The following is a 22,802-nucleotide window of genomic DNA, read 5'->3' as shown; positions in this document are numbered from 1 at the left end:
TTTGGATAAAAGCGTCTGCTAAATGATCGTAATGTAATGTAATGATGAAGGAACAGTGGTGCAGTGTAATTCTGCTCCACCTGAATGGGAGGAGATGCCTGTTCATGTTTTCAAATTTTTTCATTACAGGGTGAAAACAGCTATTTAATCACATCTCATTCATTTGCTTTTAAAAATTCACAATGCCCACCATTAGCATTTTTCCGCCATTAAAACAGACTTTACTTGTGTGTAATGTCATTCAAACACATATGTAAATGTTTAAGTATGTACATGTTGACAATACCAACAATCTTCTCTGAAGAACCTTTGACAGGTTGAACATATGGAGGAACAGCCAGATTAATGAGATGAAACTTAAACATACTAAAACTGTCAAATACAAAAAATAGACATTGTTCATTCTGCTTAAAAAACTGCTTATATTCTTTTTTCAAATAATTTAGAAAAATGTCAAATGCAGAAATTAAATTCAAGACAATCTCCAAATTCCTGCGCATGTAAAATACAGTATAAAATAAAGATAACAAGACAGAATAATGAAATAAAACTTGCCCAAATTTTAAAACGGCTGAACCCAATATTATTAGGTGTAAAACTACAAAGAAGTCTGAGGAGAGCTGGGTTTCAGTATTCTAAAAAGTTCAATCAATTATTCCAGAAATGGAAAAATGGTTCTCCTGCTGTTTCACTGTAGGACGCCCTGGGGGTTGTCGTCTAAACTCAATCAGTCTGGTCTTTAGTGCAAGTCCTTCAGCGTCAAGTGTTCACTCCATGCTGTCTGGGTCTGCCTGGGCCATGTAAGCGTCCAGTTCAGCATCCAAGTGTCCTTTGGTCTTGGACATGTACGCGTCCAGCTGGTTGTCCAGTTGTTCGCGGGTCACAACTGGGCGGCCGATCCCTCGACCCCGACCGCGGGGACCGCGGCCTCCCCGACCGGCGAAGCCACCACGTCCACGCAGACCGCCGCGACCTGACCGACACAATAAACAACATTAAAGAGAACGGTCATTTTCATTTGCATCAGTGAAATCGGCTTTTAACACAGAAACAATTGCAGACGTGTGAACTCGGTACAGGCAGTCCCTCCAGCTTTACACTCCTCACCTCACATTTTACTCAACAGGGGCGCACACAGTTCCTCCTAGTTGTACAATCTGATTGTTATGCAATACAGTAACGTTTACTTCCAGCTGGCTTGTGTTAACATTGACTTACCAGTAGATCCGGTATTATTTGTTTTGACAAGCCAACGGTAGCGTTATGTGATTAGAATGTTGATGTGTGAAAAAGTGTAAAGCCTTGTGGCACAAAAATATAAACGTTGTTCTATACATGTTCTTTGTTTGTCATGTAGATCGATAAACTATGAGCAAAAAGTGTAAAAGTTGTGATTAATGGGAAAAAATGTAATCCTGGTAAGTGGAGACAGTATATAGTTTTTATATGCATGACAGCTGCCACTTGTATCCTGAGTTCATCTGAAATTGAGCATGCAAGAAACTATTACCATTTAATTTTCACAACAAACACCTACAGGGCAGTCTGACATCTTTCCACAGCAGAGAAAACTAAAAACTTGAGAGAGAGACGCCCGTCTGACTGTGTGTGAAGCAGGCGTGCCAGGTGGAGCAACACATTTAGTCAGAAACCTCTCTAAAGTGGCAGATGGAAAGGCACCGCGTGTCCGATAAAGCACATATCAAATGTCATAAATTTGGACTTGCATATAGATGTTATGAAAATGCCAATATTGTAGATTATCCAAAGCCCACCTTTTGCCACTCCTCCGCGTGCTGCTCCTCGTGGCATAGGTCCCCCTCGACCAATAGCTCCTCCACGCTGTCGGGTCCCTCTACGTAGGGCTAGGCGGCCAGCGACGCCACGGCCTCTCATCAGGCCACCTGCAGGCATTCTCTTACCTGTGGGCAACACAACGGGACAACGGCTTAATATGAACACAGACAGTGAGAAGAATCACTGACAGAGCCTCTACAACAGAACAATCAGGGGAATGAAAGGACCCACAATGAAACCGAGCTATGTTCTACTTTCATCACAGTAAGAATGAGAAGCTCTGACAATCTGTTGTGGGTGAAATCAAAAGCAGTGTATTGTTACCTCTGAGGGTAAGAGCTCCCCTCATTACACCTCCTCTGCCTCTGCCTCTGAGGCCTCCCCTGGTCATTCCCCGAAACGCCCCTCGGCCTCCAGCAACTCCTCCTCTCATCAGGGTCCCGATGGGCCGGCCCAGCCTGGCCTGGATATTGCTCTTCCCAAGACGCTGCTTCAGACTCTTAACAAATTATTTACGGGTGGAGTTATGATAGGATGAAGGACAATCAAATGGATCCGTCATTCTAGAAAGATATCCATTTGTTGTTCCATCAACCTGTCGTCTTCACCCAGCAGATCATCAGTTGCTTGATGAATCCACAGAGCCAGCCAAACATTTTGTGACATCGTCATAATGAGATTATTGTTATTATATGGTTCTGTTAACAACTCATCCTGGTTGAGTGGGTAGGAAAGGAAGGCAAAGACAATCAAAATCCCTGTTATATTTGTGGACTGACATACACCTGTCTCACTAGCAGAGAGTTAGCTTAGTCAGACAGCTGAGTATAAGCCACGGAATTGCACATCATCATAAATAGATAGCTTCATAAGATTAAACTGCTTGGACTTATACAATGTTCGTTCTTCATTTTAGTCACATTCATAAATGTTCCTTATGAATGTGATTTTGAAATTGTAAACTTCAAGCACATTTGATGTGTTGGCTTTCTTGAAGTATGGAAGCCATCTAGCCAGAGCAAACAGGTCTGACTCAAAGAACAGATCTGAGGCCAGAAAACAACCGTTTGATACAATTTTCACAATACATCCACTGTTCCATAGGCTGCCCAAGGAATAGCCTTAACAAGTTTGTACATACATTATAACAATTTCTGGGGAACGAAGCTGTTAAGCGCATTTCTAAAACTAATCAGCACCAAACATACTATTTGCTTTATTTAAAGTCGTGCCTCGACTCGAAGAACGCGTCTTGAAGCACCCCGCTTGATTAGCTCCTATTTAACAAGATAGCGGTATGGATGCAGATGACCCTGGCTAAATTTGTTCTCTCCTAGCTCTCACCTGTTTGTGATTGAGTGCAGCCTGCACAGAGGGCCGGTTCTCCATTTGCTGGGCCAGCCGGCGGTTGCGGGCACTGGCCATATGTTGCTGCTGCATGGTGGCTCGAATGCTCACCGCATTGGGCTGCTTGTTCTTCAGCATGTTAGTGAAGCTTTAAAAGTGGGATGGAAAAGAGGAGGGAGGAAATAAAGGAAGGGAAATGGGATATACAGAGGAGGAGGAGGAGGAAGCAGGGTTTCCATATGAAGTCATTGCTCATATCATGGATGCAGCCACACAGACTGTGGTGGCTCGTTTGTCATGTGCGGCTTAAGCCCCATGATGGCACTCAGTTTCTCTCTCTCTCCACAGTAAGGACAATCCAAAAAAGAAATACACCTCAATTCAGAAGCACAAGAAATGCAAACCCAGCTAAACAAAAGCAACATGGTATGAAAGCACAGAGAGAAGGACAGAAGCAGAGTCAAAGGGATTTGCCACTTACAGGCCTCCATCTGTCTGGGGTGTCGTCGTGTTGCAGCAGTGGAGGCCCTGGACGGGGAGGAGTGCTTGGCCACCCAGCCACTTACGGCACAGACCGTGACTTGTGGTTGAACCACTGAAGGCAATATGAAAGGGAAGGGAGGGGCAAAGGGTTGCACTTGGTCACGTCTGAGCCAGGACTGGGTACCAAGTCTTTCTGACAGACTGGGTAGAGAGAAGACAGACAGAGAGAGAAGTAGACTGCTGGACTTGCACTGGTTTGAGAGAGAAATGGCTGAGAGGCAGATATCATTCAGGGGGCGCACCTAGGTGCCCCCTCTTTTAGTTTAGGCCGTCCTCTCCATTTTAAAGTGTACACATTACACATAGCGTGCAACTTAAAAAGGAGCAGGAGTGCCGAGGCATTTTCAGGAGTGTGGTCTGTGCCCATTTTAGAACATCTGCCTTACCAAGTATGACCACGACCCTCTCCTTTGTCTACATGTGTGCACTGCTCACATCTGGCCTGGGTAAGACCTTTATGTTCAACGTCACAATCATGCTTAAGAATCATTTGACCACTTGTTCTTCAACAATCTGACATGGAAAACTACGTTGAGAGTGCAGTGCACACAGTGGGGCCCGGCAGCCTAGCATCCATGTCAGGTCTGGTCCCAAGTGGCATTCCGTTGCAAGCATTACAACCATCAGAAGACAAGGGTTGCCCTGCATCTTGTGTTTAACTGCAGACAGGGTACGTGACGCCTCACCGCTCATTCAGGGACACCTTGGTGGTGCTTTTCAGGACAACCTTTTGGGAAGAGGGAGCGGCCATTGTGACAGCTTCGCTTGCGAGCTCCTGGAAACAAGAAAACATTAAGACTTTAATGACATGGGCCTTTTCCAAGTACAAGTAAAAGAGACTTACTTCTGTATAGCAGTTGTAAGGTAGACACGTATATTTCTACATTTATTCAGGCTACAACAGAGTATAGTGTGGCTAAAATTAAGGCATTTGTCACAGCTAAGACATTTATACTACATGCATGTGCCATGTCATGGTTCTAAACAAATTCAGCTCTTGTGGTATTCCATGTTATTTAACTATTCACCCAGAGTGGGAAATAAAGTGAACACATAAACACAAAACAATAACCTGACATGTACAAGCTTTAAAAAGAAGTTTTTATAGTCTTTGTGTATTGTTTTGAAATATGAGTACTGTTTCTAAATAAATTTCTAAAAAAAATTTCCACCGCCATGTTTTTTTTAGAATCTGTCGAAAATAGGGTTAGAATTGTGACTCATTCATAAGCTTGGAGGGTATGTTATGTCCTATAACCCTTCCTGTGCCCCCCTACACACAGTCCAAAAATAGATAACAAACGTGTCCCGTTCTAAAATAAACATGGAAACACTAACAGTATCTCTCATGAGGTTTTAAGGAGGCAAACTGAGCTAGAGCCAAAAAGTTTGAAAAAAAACAAACTTGTGTTTTACCGAGGAGAAACGCAACCCTGCTCGACTCATGAATATTGACACTTCAGTACTCCCCAACCTCTACGAAACCTTCAATGCCACACGAAGACATTTTACACAATATAGTACGTGTGCGGCATAAAGGTGCATAGTTTAGAGGGACTTTGCGTCACAAACATCTGAAACGTGAGCACGCATACAGCCGTGTGCAGGGAAGGCTCCCTTAAGAGGCCCGAATACACTCCAGTCAGCGGAGTTCACTACAGTCAACCACAATTACTCGATGCTTCGTCTTACAGATAACCAATGCTCAGTGTATCAGAGTGTTTTGTAAGTGTCAATGGAGTCGGTACATAAGCATTTATTGCAGAATTTTGGAATCCAGGGGACATGTTACAACAAACTGATCCGGCTCAACACCATAGCTAAACTAGCATAAACTTGTTAGCGGCTAACGTGTGACGTTCTGCTGCGCCAACTATGGTCGCCAGTGATTGATTTCAATAACTTACACAGTTCAAAAAAATAACATACAAAATCACAGACTCTGGACAGCTTGTACTCACAGATATAGTCGATGAAAACTGCTAGCGTCACCTTAACCAGTAAACTAGGAGCAGCACAGTGAGGTTTATTACTCTGCTGTTGCTCTTCAGTCTTCTAAATTAACTGTTGTGTTCAAGAATGGGTGACCTATAATCGAGGTGAATTCGCGTAGTTTCTCACAAATAGAGAGCTCTTTTCTAAAATGGTGCCGGCTCGCTGCCTCTCTCTTGCTGGAAGAAAATGGATAGATGCTTGTGACGTAAATAGCGTCACTTCCGCCTGGCTGTGTTACTGTAAAATGGCTTCCTCTGCTCTGATAGAGAGTTCTTCCCCAGGTAAAGATGTTGTTGCTGAGGGGCTGCTCGACTTATTAAAACCGGCGATCCAGCAGCTTGACCTGCATGTGCACTCAGTGAGGTAATGGAGTCTATGTCCATGTTCCGTGTAGTTATCTGCCTGGAAGGAGGTTTGGTAGCTGGGACAGTCTCGTGACTAGCCTGTCTGTCATTCTGTCTGTCTCCTCTGTCTTTCTTCTGTTTCTTTGTGCACGAGCAAAAGATGAATTTGATCAGTAATCATTTAGCTTTAATGAGATTAGATTCATGAGTCTAAAGCGCGCAATTTAGCAATTAAAAATATGACGTTAATGTCACTTACAGTTATTAGTTTTGGTAACGCCACTGTTGTTTACTCATGTAGCTTGTGCACGCTTGACATTCGAATTTTGTGTTTTCCAATTAAACAATTGATGAAAGGGTAACTTGACTCCAACTCTGTTTGCTAGACAAACCATTTGATACATTTCGTGTGCAAAGGAAACTTAACTGGGTGCCACTATTTTTTAGTAAACAAACCAGTCGTGTGTATATATATATATGGGTTAGGGTTAGGGAATCCAACAAATTATCCACAAGAATCCACAATGGATCAGCTGGAGCAAGTGTTGTTAAACTACATACATTCTAACATCAGCACACGTATTAAGGGGACTGCCACATGACTGGCATCAGTGTTAATGCTGTCAGTAAGTACATTAAGGGATCTGTAAGGCAAACATTTGGTCAAATGTACAAGTCATTCCTACACAGCCAAATCTTCCTCTGAGTTGTAGCTATAACACTTGATATAATGCTATAAAGGCTTGATTGCTCTTACATTTGGATTAGCACAATTGCTGGGAACTCGTGGATCAATCTCAAGTGTACTGGGAGTAATAGTTTGGTGGAGAAGCAGCAATTTTTAATTGTTTTTCAAAGTAAGAAGATATAATATGGTGATTTATCTCTTGAATACTTGGGTCAAATATTAAAAGCCACTTCCGAGATTTTATGGTTTAACTCTTTATGAGCTACCAAAGTATTCAATCATATAAATTCTTTCCTTGAAGTAATCTGTATTGAATTTAATTATGTTATTGGTTATTAACTGGTGAATTTAATAATAATAATCCCAAGGACAGTAGCGTTCAAGCATTTAGGGCTAGTTCCATAGCTATTCAGCCTAGTCAAGGAATGAAATGCCTGAAGTTAAAGCTACTTGCATGCATTTTCTGCATAGTATTGTTTGTGAGGGAGCCTGGACTGTTTGGAATATCTAAATGAAGACCAACATGCACTACTGCCCAGACGAGTATACTTGTGTATAGTAGTAATGCATTATTTGTGCATTTCTGTGTTTTGGGATGAATAAAGGATTATCTTATTTTATCTTAAATTATTTGAGGATGTTCGTTTTCATACAAAGAAACAAAATTCATTAGATATAATATCATTCCTTGAGCGTAGACCTTCCTCTCTTTGAAAGGCCTTTACCCAGTTCTCCCCAAGTTCTGATCACTTTGAGGTTTTTGGCATCTCTGATGGGTTCCTATGTGAAGGCTATGCTGTCTTTGGTTTTTAGCCTTTATGCATGAAAAACTCAAACAAATTGTGTATTGTTTATGTGTGGTTTGCAGAGAGAGCCAGGTGGAGTTAAGGGAGCACATAGACAACCTAGCAACAGGTAAGTCATAGTTTGTTCTCTTGTTTTTTCTTTTTACATTGTAGTTATTTTTGTCAGACAGCATGTACAAGCTACTTTAATCTCAAACAATGAGCCAGTTCAGTACTGCATAAATAAAAAAAATATTGTGTGCCCAGTGTATTTTTATGAAGTAAATTAAATATCATATGTGCTTGTCACCAGAGTTGTGCAGGATAAATGAGCATCAGAAGGTGGCTCTAGATCTGGACCCCTACGTTAAGAAGCTGCTTAATGCAAGACGCAGAGTGGTGCTGGTGAACAACATACTACAGAACGCCCAGGTAATTATTCCACCTGATTTTCAACTATATTTCCTAAATATTCTGTTGTGTATTCTGTAGTGATAGTTCTATTTAAGTCAATATTTCTGCAACTATTAGTGCTGCTGCTTCTGTTGCTAATTCTTCTATTATAGCTACTATTTCCACTGCTGTTACTGCTAATAATATCAATTCTCACTGCTACCATTTGAAGTTGTGAATTGTGCTATAATGATGCCTACGGTAACTTTATAATTAAGATTTATGCATACATTAACCTCACAACATACGGTATCCTGTAGATCTGCTCCGTGAAACATTTGCATGTGGATCCACACATTCACAGCTCTTGCTACTTCATTGTTGCAGCTATTATGGCTGCTGCTAATCCATCCATCCATTCTATCTACAGCTATGCTATAACCAGCCTAACCTGGTGTCTGTCTATGTTGGAAAGCAACCACATTCAGAATGTGTTGAAAGGCTTGGTGTCATTTGGGAGGGGGGGGGGTGTGTGTGTGTGTGTGTGTGTGTGTGTGTGTGTGTGTGTGTGTGTGTGTGTGTGTGTGTGTGTGTGTGTGTGTGTGTGTGTGTGTGTGTGTGTGTGTGTGTGTGTGTGTGTGTGTGTGTGTGTGTGTGTGTGTGTGTGTGTGTGTTTATCTTTGTAATCTCAACATGATTATTCATAAAAATGGGGATAACAGGGATATATTTCACTTTACTTTGAGAGAGGGGAGGGGTTATTACCATGAATTATGTGTTTTTGGAACCTCGCCACACACTTATAAACTGGGACATAAGCAGAGTGCACTTTCCCTTCTCTCTGTGCAGACACAGTGACAAAGACATCTTGTATACTGAGGATCCCCAATCCCATGCAGTGTTGTGGGGGACAGAAATATATCCCACATCCATTGGGCAAGGTCACAAGCCACAGGGCACAGGGTTAATAAAGTTTTCTATCTTATCTTATCAGAACACACTCACAGACTGACAGTTTTTGTTGATGGACTGGGACACATGCTGATTTGACACAAGCAGCACACTCTAGTAGCCTCTCGGATAAATCTGAAGTCTGAATTCAACTTTTTGTACAGTGTGAATTTAACATGCAACATGCAAAAGGGTTGTTGTAATACAAGGAACTTACAGTATGGGTGCATCTTGATCATGTTATCATCAATCTTAGTTAATAAACGTTGCAAGCCAGGCAAAGTGAACAACAAACTTACACTGCAATGCTCATACTCATAAAATCCAATATGTGATGTTATTTTTTCTGTATTAAAGTGTGTACTCAATTCTTATTGCTGTTATATTCAGCTATATGAGTTAAGTATTATTTAGTATTCGGGGGGCCTTAACTACGACGCAAGATTAAGGTGTTAACCCCTCTGATTTTTCGATGTCATGAAGCTGACTCACTCGCACTCTTGTGTTCCATGGCAACCTAGTACGGAACAGCTTATGTTTGAGCTTAGTGTGGCTGAAATATAAAGCAACGCCTGATGACCAATCAACTCCTTTGGTAAATAGCAAGCAGGATCCTGTTGACTTATCATTAGGTGCTCTCTCCATAAGGCAGGGTGAGGATATTTAGTTACTGGCAAAGTCCACATGGTTTTCCCAAGGCTACTTTTTCCAATGCTACAGATTCTTGACGGAAGGCAGACAGTATTTATGTACGCTTCTTATTTTCTTTGCTACGAGTTTCACGTTGCCACGATTGCAGCTAAAACAATACTGACGAAAATAATGTTTAGTCTAAGGTATTGATCACAGGTGGTATTCAGGTTTCAGTAATGACAACTTGTATTTTGTGAATGAAGTCAAATCAAATCCACCTTAATTCAAGGCGCATTGACATGAAGACACTTGTCTCAGCACACCTATTTGCATATACAGTATATAATGTCATCATAATAATAGTGATCATAATACATATTCTCAGTACACCAAACAAGATCACACAACCAGTAATGTTTAAGGTCCAAAAATACAGCAAATTGGTTCATTAAATCACCTTTTTATCCATGGCCTACTGCAATTTGTGAAGAACACATTTCTAATCCTAAATATTCTGTCACAAGGAACGTCTGCGGCGGCTCAACCACAATGTGGCCAAGGAAACGGCGAGGAGGAAGACTATGCTGGAGGCCTCAGGAGTGTTCACGTCCCGCTCCCCTTGTAAACCCTGAGCCCATTCCCTCTGCTGTGCACAGGATAAACTATGGACATTCCGGAGCGGAACATATACATCAGTCCCAGTAACCGTAACTCAAGAAAGACAAGCCAACTTTTCACTTTAAGCTTTCTTTGCCTTTTGATCTCTTGAGCAAATCCTCTGCTGCATTGTCTGAATTTGTCAGCAATTACAAATCAAATTTGATAATTAATATGCATGAATCTTAATATATGATTGAATCCCTCAGGCCAGGGAAGATTTAACATTTGTGGTGCTTTTCCAAAGAACAGTCATCATGTTGATTAGAACCATTTGATCATCTGTAGGGGAAATTATTCCTATACATTGTCATTTTGAGAAGAGTCTATGCTACTGTATATCTATGCTTCCTTCTGGTTTCTTCTGACGGAAAAGACATCATCTGGATTGAAATGTCTGCAGAATGTTAAATATGTTGCTTCTTTAGTGTGCTTTTATTTGTCTTGTTGATTTTGAAGTGTCCATACATACTCAACCAGCTACCTTTTGTAAGCTATATGTTCATTAAATTCATTACATTATCTGGAAAGTGGAAATGTCTACATAAATATTCTGTGAATTAAGACAGTTCGCCCAGTGCCATTTCCTAATGTAGTTCAATTGGTAGAAAGATGTGCGCTCATAGCCCAAATGTTCTTATTTGAAATTCATAGTGAATTCTCAGTGAATATAGATTACAGCAATGTCACATTCTGATCTTTAGAGTTGCTTCTGGGGCATTTTCACACCAACATTGCTTGGTATGGTTCAATTAGTTATTTTCTCTTACACCTCTGTTGGATAAAAAGCCCTGATTTGGTTGAGCAGGTACCGGAAAACAGCATGACTTCTTCACATTATGTGACTCATTATGTGCTTTTCCACAAGTCGTATTCAGCCTTTGGTAACAGTTGTTATTATATGTCGACAAAATGGCGAAAGTATAGAATTGATTTTCGCACCTACCCCCCACACAGTTCTGACAAATACAGTAAGATGAGTGAGGGACTTTTGTTGATATATTTATGCTAGTTAGAGCTCCTACCTCTTGCACCACCAAAACAAGCCAATTTTTACTTATTCTATTAATATACTGTCCCAAAGAGAAGTAAATTGCCATAATAAGAACACAGCTGTGTTTCTTTATTAGCAATGGAAACTACTTTTTAATATGTCATGATCTGGAACAAATTACACAAATTTATAGTCTGTCATCGCATAAATGTGCCTCTTTTGTATTAACAAAAATATGGGAAAAACATCCCCTCCCCTAATGTTGATGAATCCTCAAAAAATGCCTTGATCCATTCCTGAATCCAGATGAGCGCCAACATTTAATGGGTTCTCCCTAGGCCGATCCTCACCCCTGGTGAAGTTTCATCATATTTACTTCAGAACAAACAAACCAGTGGATGCTGATGTAAACAGAGCCTCCTTAGTAGGCGATGGGATATACTTGAATCTCACAGGTGAACATTGGTGGTTAAAAACAAGGAACTTTGACTACCATTATGTCTACATCCATATGTCACATGGTGTTGTGACACAGGACAGCATACATCATTACTAAATTATTAATGCACTCTGTGTCAAGAGTATAAATACGCTACCAAATACAGAATTGTGATGTCAAATTTGAAGGAAAGGGGTGTGACTGAATGGTCTAATCTTTTTACTGTTACAACTATGTGACTTCTCTAGTTGTTTGGCTGTTGTGAACCTGTCTGTCTTTCGAGAAGGCAGGTGGTCTAAAGATCGAAAACATTTCACTGAGAGCTAATGCTCACTGACTATTCTCACCCTTGTTGCTGGAGCAATATAAAATCCATAATGCATCAGTGGATATACATTCATTATTTGTTGTGGTGTAAGGCCTATGATCACAACCCTGTAACAACAATAGTGCCTGTGTAGGACACATGTAGGACAGACAAACGTGAAAAAAGGGGACAGACAGACCCTCAGACAGGCAGACAGACACAGACAAGCAGGCAGACATACTGTAGAGCAGCTGCAGTTTTCTGTAGAATTAGCAGTGTAGCCTGCCTAGCCTGTATATGTGTGTGTGTGTGTGTGTGTGTGTGTGGAGGGGGGGGTGGGGGGGGGGGTGGGGGTAATCTCAGCGGCGCCACCTTAAAAAAAACAGTCTCGCGGACCTGTCAATCCAGACGACCCAGACAGACCCCGGCTCGCGGCCTCGCTATGAGAGCTGGTATACGATTGGCTGGCAGCAGAACTCTCTTTGAGCCGTGTCCCTCGATTGGCTGCAGTTTGTCGAGACGCTGACGCGCACGACGTCTCCTCTCTATTGTTGTTGTGGCGTGCGCGAGAGGAACAGGCAGGATGCGCGAGGAGACAGAGCGGCTGAGAAACCGCGAGCGAGCTCACTACGTCATCGAGCAGTACACACACAGCAGCACAGCACAGCACACGCACGGCACATACATACGAGGCGCACATACATTTGTGTGTAAACACACGGCGGGAGAGGCGGCTCGTCTGTGTGAGCAGCCCAGGGCTCCGCGTCGCCTAGTCCGCTCTCCCGAGTTCTCCGACTGATGTGTAAGTATGAACATTTTGTCTGAGCGTTCCAAATGGAATAACGGAGGTAAAAAGGCGGAAGTGTGGACTCTTAATCCATCGCATTTTCAGTCGCTTTGTCTTCCACAGAACCCATCCAGCTATCTGTTAATTTTCATTGACTGGTGCATTTTATATCCCACTCGCTCCTCTGTCCTGTTTCCGTGTGTTCACGAAACGTAATGTAGTCGCTTGAAAGGGTGCAGTGTACGAGTTTATCGCAGATGTGCTGGGATTATTGTGGGGGTGCTTCAACATGTTGACACAGTAGACTTGGTGACGCTTGGTACCCAAATATGGATTGAAGGTATCGCTCAGGCTGGATAACACTGCCAGAGAGGCAACATGTCAGTTTGGCCTTGTTTTTCCTGGGGAAACATCATTCCACTCCTGTAATTATTTTTTCTCTGGGTGTCGTGATGGGTGTTTTGGGGGCCTAAATGGGTTAACATTAGATTTAAGGGCAGGCAAGAGAGGATTGTGTCTGATAATATGGGCATTAAACACATAATCTGTGCCCCTTACATTTTTTTTTTGTTATCATGATTTCAGTTGTGTCAGAATTACACTGATTTAGCAAGGACATTGACCTTGCTTTATGTTTGCTTGTGTAAATGTGAGTTTTACAATTGATTAAATGTAAAGCCTGACAGAGTGCTTTCAGGTTTTGGATGCTACCACATGTTAGTGTGTTATGGTGTCATAATTACTGAAAAGTCTTTCTGTGACTTAATGGACAGGGACTGATATAGAGCCGGGCCATCACGATGCCAATGGACTTTCTGCTCCGTCATTGACTGATCAATTTAATACCAGGTAAGCCACAAAAACCTGGATGGCAGCTATTCTAAACCTTGTTTCATGCCTTAAGAATACCTACCAATTCAAATCCCTCACATCCTACATTACCCTGGAATAACCTGTCACTTTTGATCTGAATAAGGATGTTTTCAGCCAGGGTTGGACCCATGTCTGACATTGCTGGGCTTTTGCTATGAAAAGGTGATAATGGGTTTCTGCAACAACTTCTGGATTACTTTTTGACTCATTGGGTGCTATTCCATATAACTGCAGTCTTGATCATGTTCAGCTGTTGTGTCAGAGAGGTGTTAATTCAACTCAACACAATAAATTAACAGCTGCTTTTGTGTTTATAGCCCTTAATTGTCTCTCTTTCTTCATATGAAAGCATTTGCATGTGTGGAGTGCCTCTGAAAATCTTAACTGTGCTTTCGAGAAGTTCCACCCCCCCCTCTCCCTACCACAACATATACACATTAGACAGTAATGTTTCCAGAATTTCCCCTTTGATGAAATTCCTCTTAGTTGTTTTGTTGCATATTACTGGGATTTCAACTGTTGGTTCACCTGTGTTTACCTGTTTACCTGTGATACTAACTAAAGAAGTTGGTGTAGTTGAAATATCACTACAATCCAATTATTTATTTTTGCCCAGGCCATTTGAATATGCTTAATTGTTTAAAAAAATATGTTACATGGAAAGAAAAAGCGCAGTGTCAGTTCTATTAAATATGGACTAAAGAATGGACGATGCCAATTAGATTTGTCAGGTTCATTTTGTCAAAGAAAATGTGTTTTTTTTTTTAAACAATACCAAGAGTGGATCATATCTTCATTTAAAATCAAAATTTTCTCCTGTCCCCTTATGGCTAGCATCATGTCAGCGAACCCCCCAAGCAGCAACGATGCTTGTCTCAGCATTGTCCACAGCCTGATGTGTCACCGGCAGGGTGGAGAGAATGAAGGCTTTGCCAAGCGGGCTATCGAGAGCTTGGTGAAGAAGCTGAAGGAGAAAAAGGATGAGCTGGACTCACTCATCACTGCCATCACCACAAATGGTGTCCATCCCAGCAAGTGCGTCACCATTCAGAGGACGCTGGATGGACGGCTGCAGGTCAGTGTAGCTTCAATGATGAATTTGTGTTTGTTTACTCAACAAACTTATACTACTACTTCCTGGTCCTCATCCCGTGGCCCATAACCGTCAAAATTGGCGTTAGAGAGGTTTTCGAGGAGCCGGAGTTTTGGGAGAAAAAACAGGGGCCTCATTTATAACCATTGCAGAAAACGGAGCTTGAGAGTGTGCCAATCTGCGGTTATCGCAATGCTGACCCATGCTTGCCCACATTTTGGAGACAGGAGGATCTTGCAACAATGATGGACAGGCAGTGAATGAAGCAAGATTTCACAGAAATGTTGACACCGTGACTGAGAAGAATCACTAACACAGAACAAAAGTCCACACCAACAGTGTAAATGTACGTGTCTTTATGTCAGAATGTCACTTGCTCCTCCTCACCATAATCAATCAATTTATGATTCAGCTGTGTAATTCCTGTGGCGTAAATAATTTCAATTCAAAGGAGCGAATTTAGTATTTAGATTCCCCGCGTTAATACACTTTGCTTGTGCGTAAATGTGCTGTGAAATACTAGGTAAATGTTCTGCTCATCAGAGGAATCTCTACACTTGAATCTCCGATTTACTGTTTATTGATAACTTGAAGATCGTCTAAGTTAAATCCCATAGAGAAAGATGCTTCACTCGTGTACTCATCACTTCACACGCACACAAATCCAGGAAGAAGCTATGCTGCGTCTGTATAAGAGGCAACAGAACAATAAACTCTATTATCTGATTTGCGTAAAGATACGTAAGGGGATCCTGCAGGAACGGTGATGCTATTTTCCAAACGAGGTGATTGTAGGACGAAGCTACAGTGGTTGTTGGACGAAGCTCCAACAAATTCTGCTCCGGACCAGAATTGCCTTGGAGCATAAGTTACCGTGGTGACAGAGTGCAATCAGAGGTGAGTCAGCTTTGTGACATCGTAAAATCAGACTTGAGGTTCAACATAGCTGACTAACCCCTTAATAGAACCCTGTAACAGTATCCACAAACCCCTTTGTAGTACAGGCCTCTAATGAATAACTGCTACGCGAGAATGGCTCCTGTCAATATGCATTGCCTCACTTCCATCGACTATTTATGGCAAATTGTGGAGTTGTTGAGTGTAGTGGGCTGTATGTGAGTTTTTTTGCCATTGGCCATTTTAGCAGCAGGTCCGGCCATTGACTTCGCAATTGGTCTGCTTCAGTTCTAGCATCTCTTCACCTCCAGCCCTGCAGCTTCCAGGTAATCAGAACCAACTACCAAGTAGAATAGAATAAGATGTTCTTAATGGTACCTAAGGGGAAATTGCTCATGGACTCCACTGTGGTTGAGTGGCAGGGTGGTATAGGACCTGGTAATAGGACCACATTACGTACAGTACATACAATAGATAACATAATTGAAGAACTACATATAAACATACATACATGCTTTATATATTACTGTGATACCCTAAATTAAAATTCAATGCAGTGTAGTGATCGGCATTAAAAAGTCAGAACCAAATCCCAAAACATTGATAACAATAATAATATAATATTATATGATAGTAACAATAATAATAATATATACATGGGTCTCTGCTCTGTTGCACAGCCCCGATTCCCAGACACAAAAAGAGCAGCAGTAAGGCGCAATTTACCAGTTTACCACGTACCCTTTTTCAGAAGCCCTATTAAGGTTGGCCTCTGCTCCAGGCAAGAGCACAAGCTGTCAACACGGACTGACCAACTAAGTGAGTTGTCCATTTGAACACTGAGATACTTCTGAGAGGCTACCTGGTTATTTGCATTTCCCTGAATGACTACTGGACTGTGATCCCTCTTGGATTGAATATAATTACCTCTTTTTTGTTTACATTGATGATAAGCTGGTTTTTATTGCACCGCTGCACAAAGCTTTCAGTTTCTGGATGGTTAGTTAATTGAGGGGCTCAAGACTTAATGCAGGAGTCTGAGAATAGCAGCGTCGTCTGAAAACTTCAGAACATATTTGTTGGCGTGACTACCGGTGCAGTCATTAGTGTACAATCAGAAGAGAACTAGGGAGCTGACGAAACCTTGGGTATGTTTGTTTTGGTTTGCTGGCTACAAAATGAGACGGTTTGCATATTTTTATTCATTTCATTTTCTGTTCTACACAACAACAGTACAAAGCTCTTCCAATTCAGAGCGTCTGCCAGACATGCTGGTATAGGCCATCAGTGATCAGTATAAGTCAGCGATGGCATCCTCTGGGTAATCAAGTGGGCGCCGTCCCTCACGACTCAGGGTCATCCACTAACTCAGTGGTTCCCAAAGTGGGGGGCGCGCGCTATTTTTCTTCACAGAGTTTATGTTCTCATCATCATCATAGCCACAAAATGCAAGTTATGTAGTAGCTGTGTTTTATCAGGGTATGTCCTACTATGGGCTCACCTAAACCGGACATTTGAATATTGGTAAAATGGTCTGACCAATCTCGATTTCCACGCAGACATGCAGATGGTACAGTCAGAATTTGTCATCAACAGCAGGAAACCATGGATCCAAGCTGCCTTGTGTCGGCAGTTCAGGCTGGGGACGGTGTCGCGCCAGTCGACTGTCGTTCTGAATCTGAATTGTGGCTGCCCGCTTTTACCTCTTCATGGCCACAATTTAGTCATCTTTAAAACGGGTTCCTCCAGCTTTATAATGCACTCCCTCAAACTACTTCCATGAAAATGTCTTCAGCGTATTTTATTGGCAACCCTTTTTCAATAAATCAAAATCCAATAGAATACCTTTAGGATGAAGGAGAATGGGAGATGGAGATTGAATATAGAGTTGAGAAATATGCAGCAGTTGTATGTCACCACGGAGCAGAATCTCAAAGGAAAGTTCCGGATACCTTTTGTAATCTATGTCATGACGTAAGAGAACATATTGGGTTCCTAAACAAATGTTTCAAAGACAATTCATAGACCACATTTACAGTGATTTTCTGGCGATTTTACAGTGTTTTATGATTTTTTGGATTTTTAAGTCAGAGCATTTTACAGATATTTTGTATTCAATTGCCATTATCATAACTGGAACGACAATTAACCCTGTTCTCAGCTCACTAATAACGTTTCCAGAGTACCTCTTTTTCTGCTTTTTAGAACATTGTTGAAAGAATTGGTAATTGCCTGTAAAAGTCTTTTACGCTCCAAATGAAGAGAAAAGAAGAAGATGAAGAAGGAAATGAAGGCCAAGTTGTGTAGCTAAACTTTTATTGTACTTGCTCCTCATTTGAGATAAATGTTTGTTTGACTCTATGGTCACTTTGGAGTCAGTAGATAATACACAGTTTTTTGCCTTGTATTGTTGAGTGTCCACTTATGCGTGTGTGTGTTTGTCAGTGCTGTCTTTAGAACAACCTTCAAAATGAAACAGTCACATAATCAAGTATTACTCCTTTGGCATGGATGATTTCACAACGCCGATGTCATCTTTTAAATTTTCATGTTATTGACACTCCTTTGGATGATGTTCATGTAAGGCTTTAATTATTTTGTAATGATTGCATGCTCTCTCTCTCTCTCTTTCTCTCTCTCTCTCTCTCTCTCCTCCTCTGGCTCTCTCTCTCTCAAACTCTCTGGCTCTCTTTCTCCAGGTTGCAGGGAGGAAAGGGTTTCCTCATGTCATTTATGCACGGCTATGGCGCTGGCCCGACCTCCACAAAAATGAACTGAAACACGTCAAGTTCTGCCAGTATGCCTTCGACCTGAAATATGACAACGTGTGCGTCAACCCCTACCATTATGAGAGAGTGGTTTCACCTGGCATTGGTAGGTCCTCTTCATAGTAAATCAATACCTAATAAGGACTGAATTCCTCCTCTATGAAGTAAAATTAAGCAAATATTGCTGTCGATCATAACAAGTCTTTCTGCTTTTGATCTCTCTTTCATCACTGGAAGTTGGACTCAGCCTTCAAAACGCAGGTGAGTTCCCTTCTCCAGCACTACATCACACTTTAATGGACGCTGCAAACCTTGAACGGTGCCTCTCCCTCTTGTTGGCAGCCGATGATCACAGAGTCAGACATGACATCTCTGCCAAGGACAGCATGACGTCAACAAGATCACTACAATCATACCATATGTATCAGAGGGAAAAAGTAGTGAGAGTCAATCTGAAAGGTTCTATTGAATTCCAGTCAGACATACCGTGTCTGACTCATTGTTAGATTGAATATCAAGAACAGATGAGTCCTCTGAGAAATACACAAGAAAAAATGTCTTTGCTCAAGCTTGACTGTTGAAATGTGACCATCTGTGACGATTGGTACGATTTTAGCAACGATAAATTTGTATCCACCCTTTATCCACCAACAATATCACTACAAATGGAGACTTGTTTTAAATGGTTTTGATTCTATTCAGTCTAACATTTTCCTGCCTTCTGGCAGGTCCACCAGCAGGCCTGATTAAGGAAGAATACAGCCACGACTGCATACAGATGGACCTCTCACCCAGCATGATTCTGCCTGACCACCAAGCAGCCCTCAAGTTGCCCCCGCCAGATCATTATGGTCAGCCACTGCCTCCTCCACAGCTTACCTCAGAGACCCACGGACCCTCGTCTGTCACACGATATCCTAACCTGCCCCTTTCACCCAAAGGTCAGGACTAAATCATTCCCGTCTGATTGACTGTTCTACAGATTTGCTTTGAGCTCGACTGTGAGATAATTCAGGACAGAGAGCTGCATGGGCTGCTCTAAAGTCCTCACACTGACAAACTAATGCAATGTTCAGATGTCACAACAGTTGGCATGTGCAGTATTTGCTGTTTTTCATGACTAGGTTGTGTAAGATCTAAATGTTTTTTTCCATGTGGTCACTAATAAGAAAACTACCTACCATCAATTTGACCTTTTTAGTGAAGTAGCCTCCTTTATAGCTCCTCCTTCTAATCACACAGATTGAAACAGCTGTGAGTAAAAAAATGCATTTATTATACAGATTGTGTCTATAGTCCCTTTCTAGCTGAATGTGTTCATGCGTGAAGCGAATATCAGTTCAGTTCAGACATCCCTCTTTTGTCCTCTTGTCGCTCCTGCTATGTCCAAACATCGTTGCTCTTACATATAGTTTACCTCAGGCTGAGAAAGGTAGATGCCACCTGGCTCATTCTCTTGACCCTGACCTTTGTTAATGGTTACTGTGGAAGCCAGCCTCTTGCTGACCATAATATCTCCCCCGTGATATTTAACCCCGTTCACCCCAGCCGTACCCATCAGCCCAAACCCCAGCCTCCCCTTCCCCTCCCCCCTCCCCCCTATACCTTAAAAGTGCCCTTTGGAGCGTTTCAACCTTTTCTCTATGATTATCCAGAAAGGAAAAACACAAGACATCTCTCTGTCCCTTTGTATCAGTCCCCCATCATCTCTCTCTCTTGTGCTCTCTCGCTCTCTCTCTGTCTCTCTCTCTCTCTCTCACACACACACACACACACACACACAAACTCTGGCTCTCTCTCTGTGTCATTCTCTTAATCAGATGCTGAGATGAAATTGAACTTTTTTATCTGTGTCATGTTGGTATTGGATCACCGAGCAACTAACTAGCTTCGTAAAATTCTCTAAAACTCTTTCTCTTTCCCTCTGTCTTCTGCTGACGTATTGGCATGTGGAGCAGATACAATACAGGCAGTCACATTATTATGGTTAATTTTTGGGAATGATGATTGAGTTATGGATTTATGTGGAGTGGGACAAAAGTCATAACCTGGGAGTAGAAAAATGCATTTATTCTGGGTTGCAAGTGGGATTGAAAAATTGCTTTTGCCCTTACAGCAACTAATTCCATTCATTCTTAGATAATAAATAAAACCACCACCTAACTGAAGCCTTTGTGTCTTACCTGATGTGCCCCTGTGTTATTCCTTCCAGTGTCCAGCTCTGCTTCCATGCTCTCCATGCAAAGCAGCCATGGCGACAGTCTCCTACCAACTGCATCTCCTCCAGCTCAAGTCATGACCCCAGGGCCACGCAGTCCCAACCCATCCCAAACACCCCCGCAGCAACAGGGTGCCCAACAACCTTCTCACCCGCAACAACCCCACCTACCTCACCCGCACGTGCACGGACAGAACGGATACAGCAGCAATAAACACACGCAGAGCCAGCCGGCTGCCTTCCACAGTAAGTCTGCATACTCACATACAGTACAACCTGTATTTTATTTTATTTAGCGAGTATTTTATTCCGGGCTTTAATAAATACCAGTACCATGCATCACCATCATTTGCCTTTCTGTAATTCAGCAACTTGGACTGGCAGCAGCACAGCCTCCTACACTCCAATAGGACAGCAGCAGAATGGGCGTGGCCACCAACAACCTCCCCTCCATCATTCAAATCACCTCTGTAAGAGCTGCTTTTAAACATGGTTTGTGTCTGTAATAATCAGCTGAAGTCAAAATCGGATCCAGTAGAACTCTTAGCTTAAACCCCAATGTTCACACTGGACCCTTTTCAAGCGGTCTTTCTTATTAAAGATTGGTTTTATGTGTACTTAATACACCTCAGTACATCATTCTTACAGTAATATTTATGACCTGGCTGATGATGAAACCTTACATAGTTTTCTTTCTTGAGTTTATTGTATTTGTAATTTGGTCTTAACTAGCCGTGCTAGCTAACTATAGCTAGACGTTAAGGAATATCAAAGAACGAATGCAAAGTGGCAGAAAATAGACCATTGTTGTTTTATCTTGGTTCTATGACTTATGGTTGAAACGTCAAGGACCAAAATGTAACAGTGGTTATTATAGCACCACCTTCTTGCTTCATGCTAAAATGTATTCAGTTCTTTCCCAGATCATGTCTAAACTGCCCACAAAGTTTCATCATAATTGGTTCATAACCTTTTGAGTAATCCTGCTGATAACCAGACAGCTAACGTTGGCAAGAACACAACCTCCTTGGCAGAGGTAGTAAAAGCACTACTATGCCCAGTTATTGTAACATTGTATGTTAAACTAGATGTTTTCATCTTAGCTGAAAGTACTTAACATGCTACATTCATTGTTTCAGCCATTAAACATATAGATCATGGACACACAATGTTCTGTACTGTTTCCCTGTATGTGCGAACATGTAGAGATATTGAATGGTCAGTGAAATGTGAGACTTTACTCACTTTACTTCACATATTTACAAGCAGACTGTAGGTGTTTGGATTTAAAGTCTCCATTGGCTATTCACCTGTGAACAGTGTCTGTCAGAAGACTAGAAAACATCATCTCTTATTTAACTTAGTTGGCCATTCTCCCTCCCCATCCCACACAGTACAGACTGCCACTCTGTCGGATAAGAATGTAAAATTCTGAATTTGGTATAGTCCCTCATGTAATCTTTTGATTCCATGTCTTTGCTTCCTTTAATCTTTTCCTTTTGCTTTACAGGGTCTCAGCATCATGGTTCAGCCTCTTGCCCTCCTCCGTCGGTGTCTAATCATCCAGGTGGGAGAGGATTACTTTGTCACACTTTATCTTTACTGCTTGTTTACATGCTTCTTCAGAAAGAAAATCTGTATGGAATTTGAACATACAGCACCGATGTTCAGGTGTCGCAGGGGGGAGTTGTTGACCATTATGTAACCTTCTGAAACCAACCATCTGACACTGTCCGTCATGTTGACAGTGGAGAACTCCAAGTGCTTTGTTAATAGGTCTATGTGCACTGCGGCTCATCCAATGGCAGAGGAGTTTTCAGTGGAGAATGTCATGGAGGATATAGGAGGAACGAAAACCTACATCCATGTCTGAGCAACAACTCAATGTTTTGAGTTTCTACTTTGCAGATAATGCTGCCAGCTGTGTGTGTGTGTGTGTGTGCGTGTGTGTGTGTAAAATTATTGATTTCCTGTAGCCTGTTATCTAATCTTCTATTCAAACAACACAAGGAAATCAACCCAATGGTCCCAAAAGATATGCATTTTTTCACATGACCATGTCAGAGTCCAGGCCTTAACACAATAAGAGAAAAACAGCTGATCTATCAAAGGGGGGCGCGAAAGAAACAGTTTGGGAACCACTGGTGTAAGGCATGACCGACTCAAACCTGAGACCTGAGTCAGCATAGAAGAAACTATGCAAACAAATCTAATGTGACAACCCTGCAATGAATCTTTGACCTCGTCTGTTGTGAGACCTCCTGTACCCAAGTTTTGTTTATTGCGGTCATTT

At 41.9% G+C, this 22,802-nt stretch overlaps 3 protein-coding genes across 6 annotated transcripts in view; 2 read left to right on the top strand and 1 right to left on the bottom strand.

Moving 5' to 3' along the window:
* The window catches only part of smad10a (SMAD family member 10a), a 62,461-nt gene that overhangs the window by 33,438 nt on the left and 6,221 nt on the right, over positions 1-22,802 (top strand). Inside the window, exons 2-10 of one of the 4 annotated variants that reach the window (XM_076157108.1) lie at positions 12,528-12,675; positions 13,434-13,509; positions 14,368-14,608; positions 18,223-18,397; positions 18,529-18,552; positions 19,020-19,232; positions 20,504-20,755; positions 20,878-20,979; positions 22,020-22,076. In XM_076157108.1, coding sequence (XP_076013223.1) covers positions 12,672-12,675; positions 13,434-13,509; positions 14,368-14,608; positions 18,223-18,397; positions 18,529-18,552; positions 19,020-19,232; positions 20,504-20,755; positions 20,878-20,979; positions 22,020-22,076 — 1,144 coding nt within the window. In that variant the 5' untranslated portion in view covers positions 12,528-12,671. Of the gene's footprint in view, positions 1-12,422; positions 12,676-13,433; positions 13,510-14,367; positions 14,609-18,222; positions 18,398-18,528; positions 18,553-19,019; positions 19,233-20,503; positions 20,756-20,877; positions 20,980-22,019; positions 22,077-22,802 lie in introns of those variants that run through there. The other 3 variants (XM_076157110.1, XM_076157109.1, XM_076157112.1) reach the window with 3 other exon arrangements.
* Positions 193-5,873, bottom strand: chtopa (chromatin target of PRMT1a). Its single transcript, XM_076157080.1, has 6 exons — positions 5,649-5,873; positions 4,374-4,462; positions 3,142-3,292; positions 2,122-2,296; positions 1,776-1,922; positions 193-973 (listed from the first exon to the last, which is right to left on the bottom strand). Exons 2-6 carry the CDS (start codon positions 4,436-4,438, stop codon positions 768-770), a joined length of 744 nt encoding a protein of 247 aa, XP_076013195.1. The 5' UTR covers positions 4,439-4,462; positions 5,649-5,873; the 3' UTR covers positions 193-767.
* Positions 5,831-10,699, top strand: snapin (SNAP associated protein). Its single transcript, XM_076157082.1, has 4 exons — positions 5,831-6,045; positions 7,583-7,629; positions 7,813-7,931; positions 10,001-10,699. Exons 1-4 carry the CDS (start codon positions 5,831-5,833, stop codon positions 10,106-10,108), a joined length of 489 nt encoding a protein of 162 aa, XP_076013197.1. The 3' UTR covers positions 10,109-10,699.

Source organism: Genypterus blacodes, unplaced genomic scaffold (assembly GCF_046128005.1).
Source record: "Genypterus blacodes isolate CSIRO-AG114 ecotype Tasmania unplaced genomic scaffold, CSIRO-AGI_Gbla_v1 ptg000072l_1, whole genome shotgun sequence".
In the NCBI taxonomy this organism is placed as follows: Eukaryota; Metazoa; Chordata; class Actinopteri; order Ophidiiformes; family Ophidiidae; genus Genypterus; species Genypterus blacodes.
This window is presented reverse-complemented; position numbering and strand designations above follow the sequence as displayed.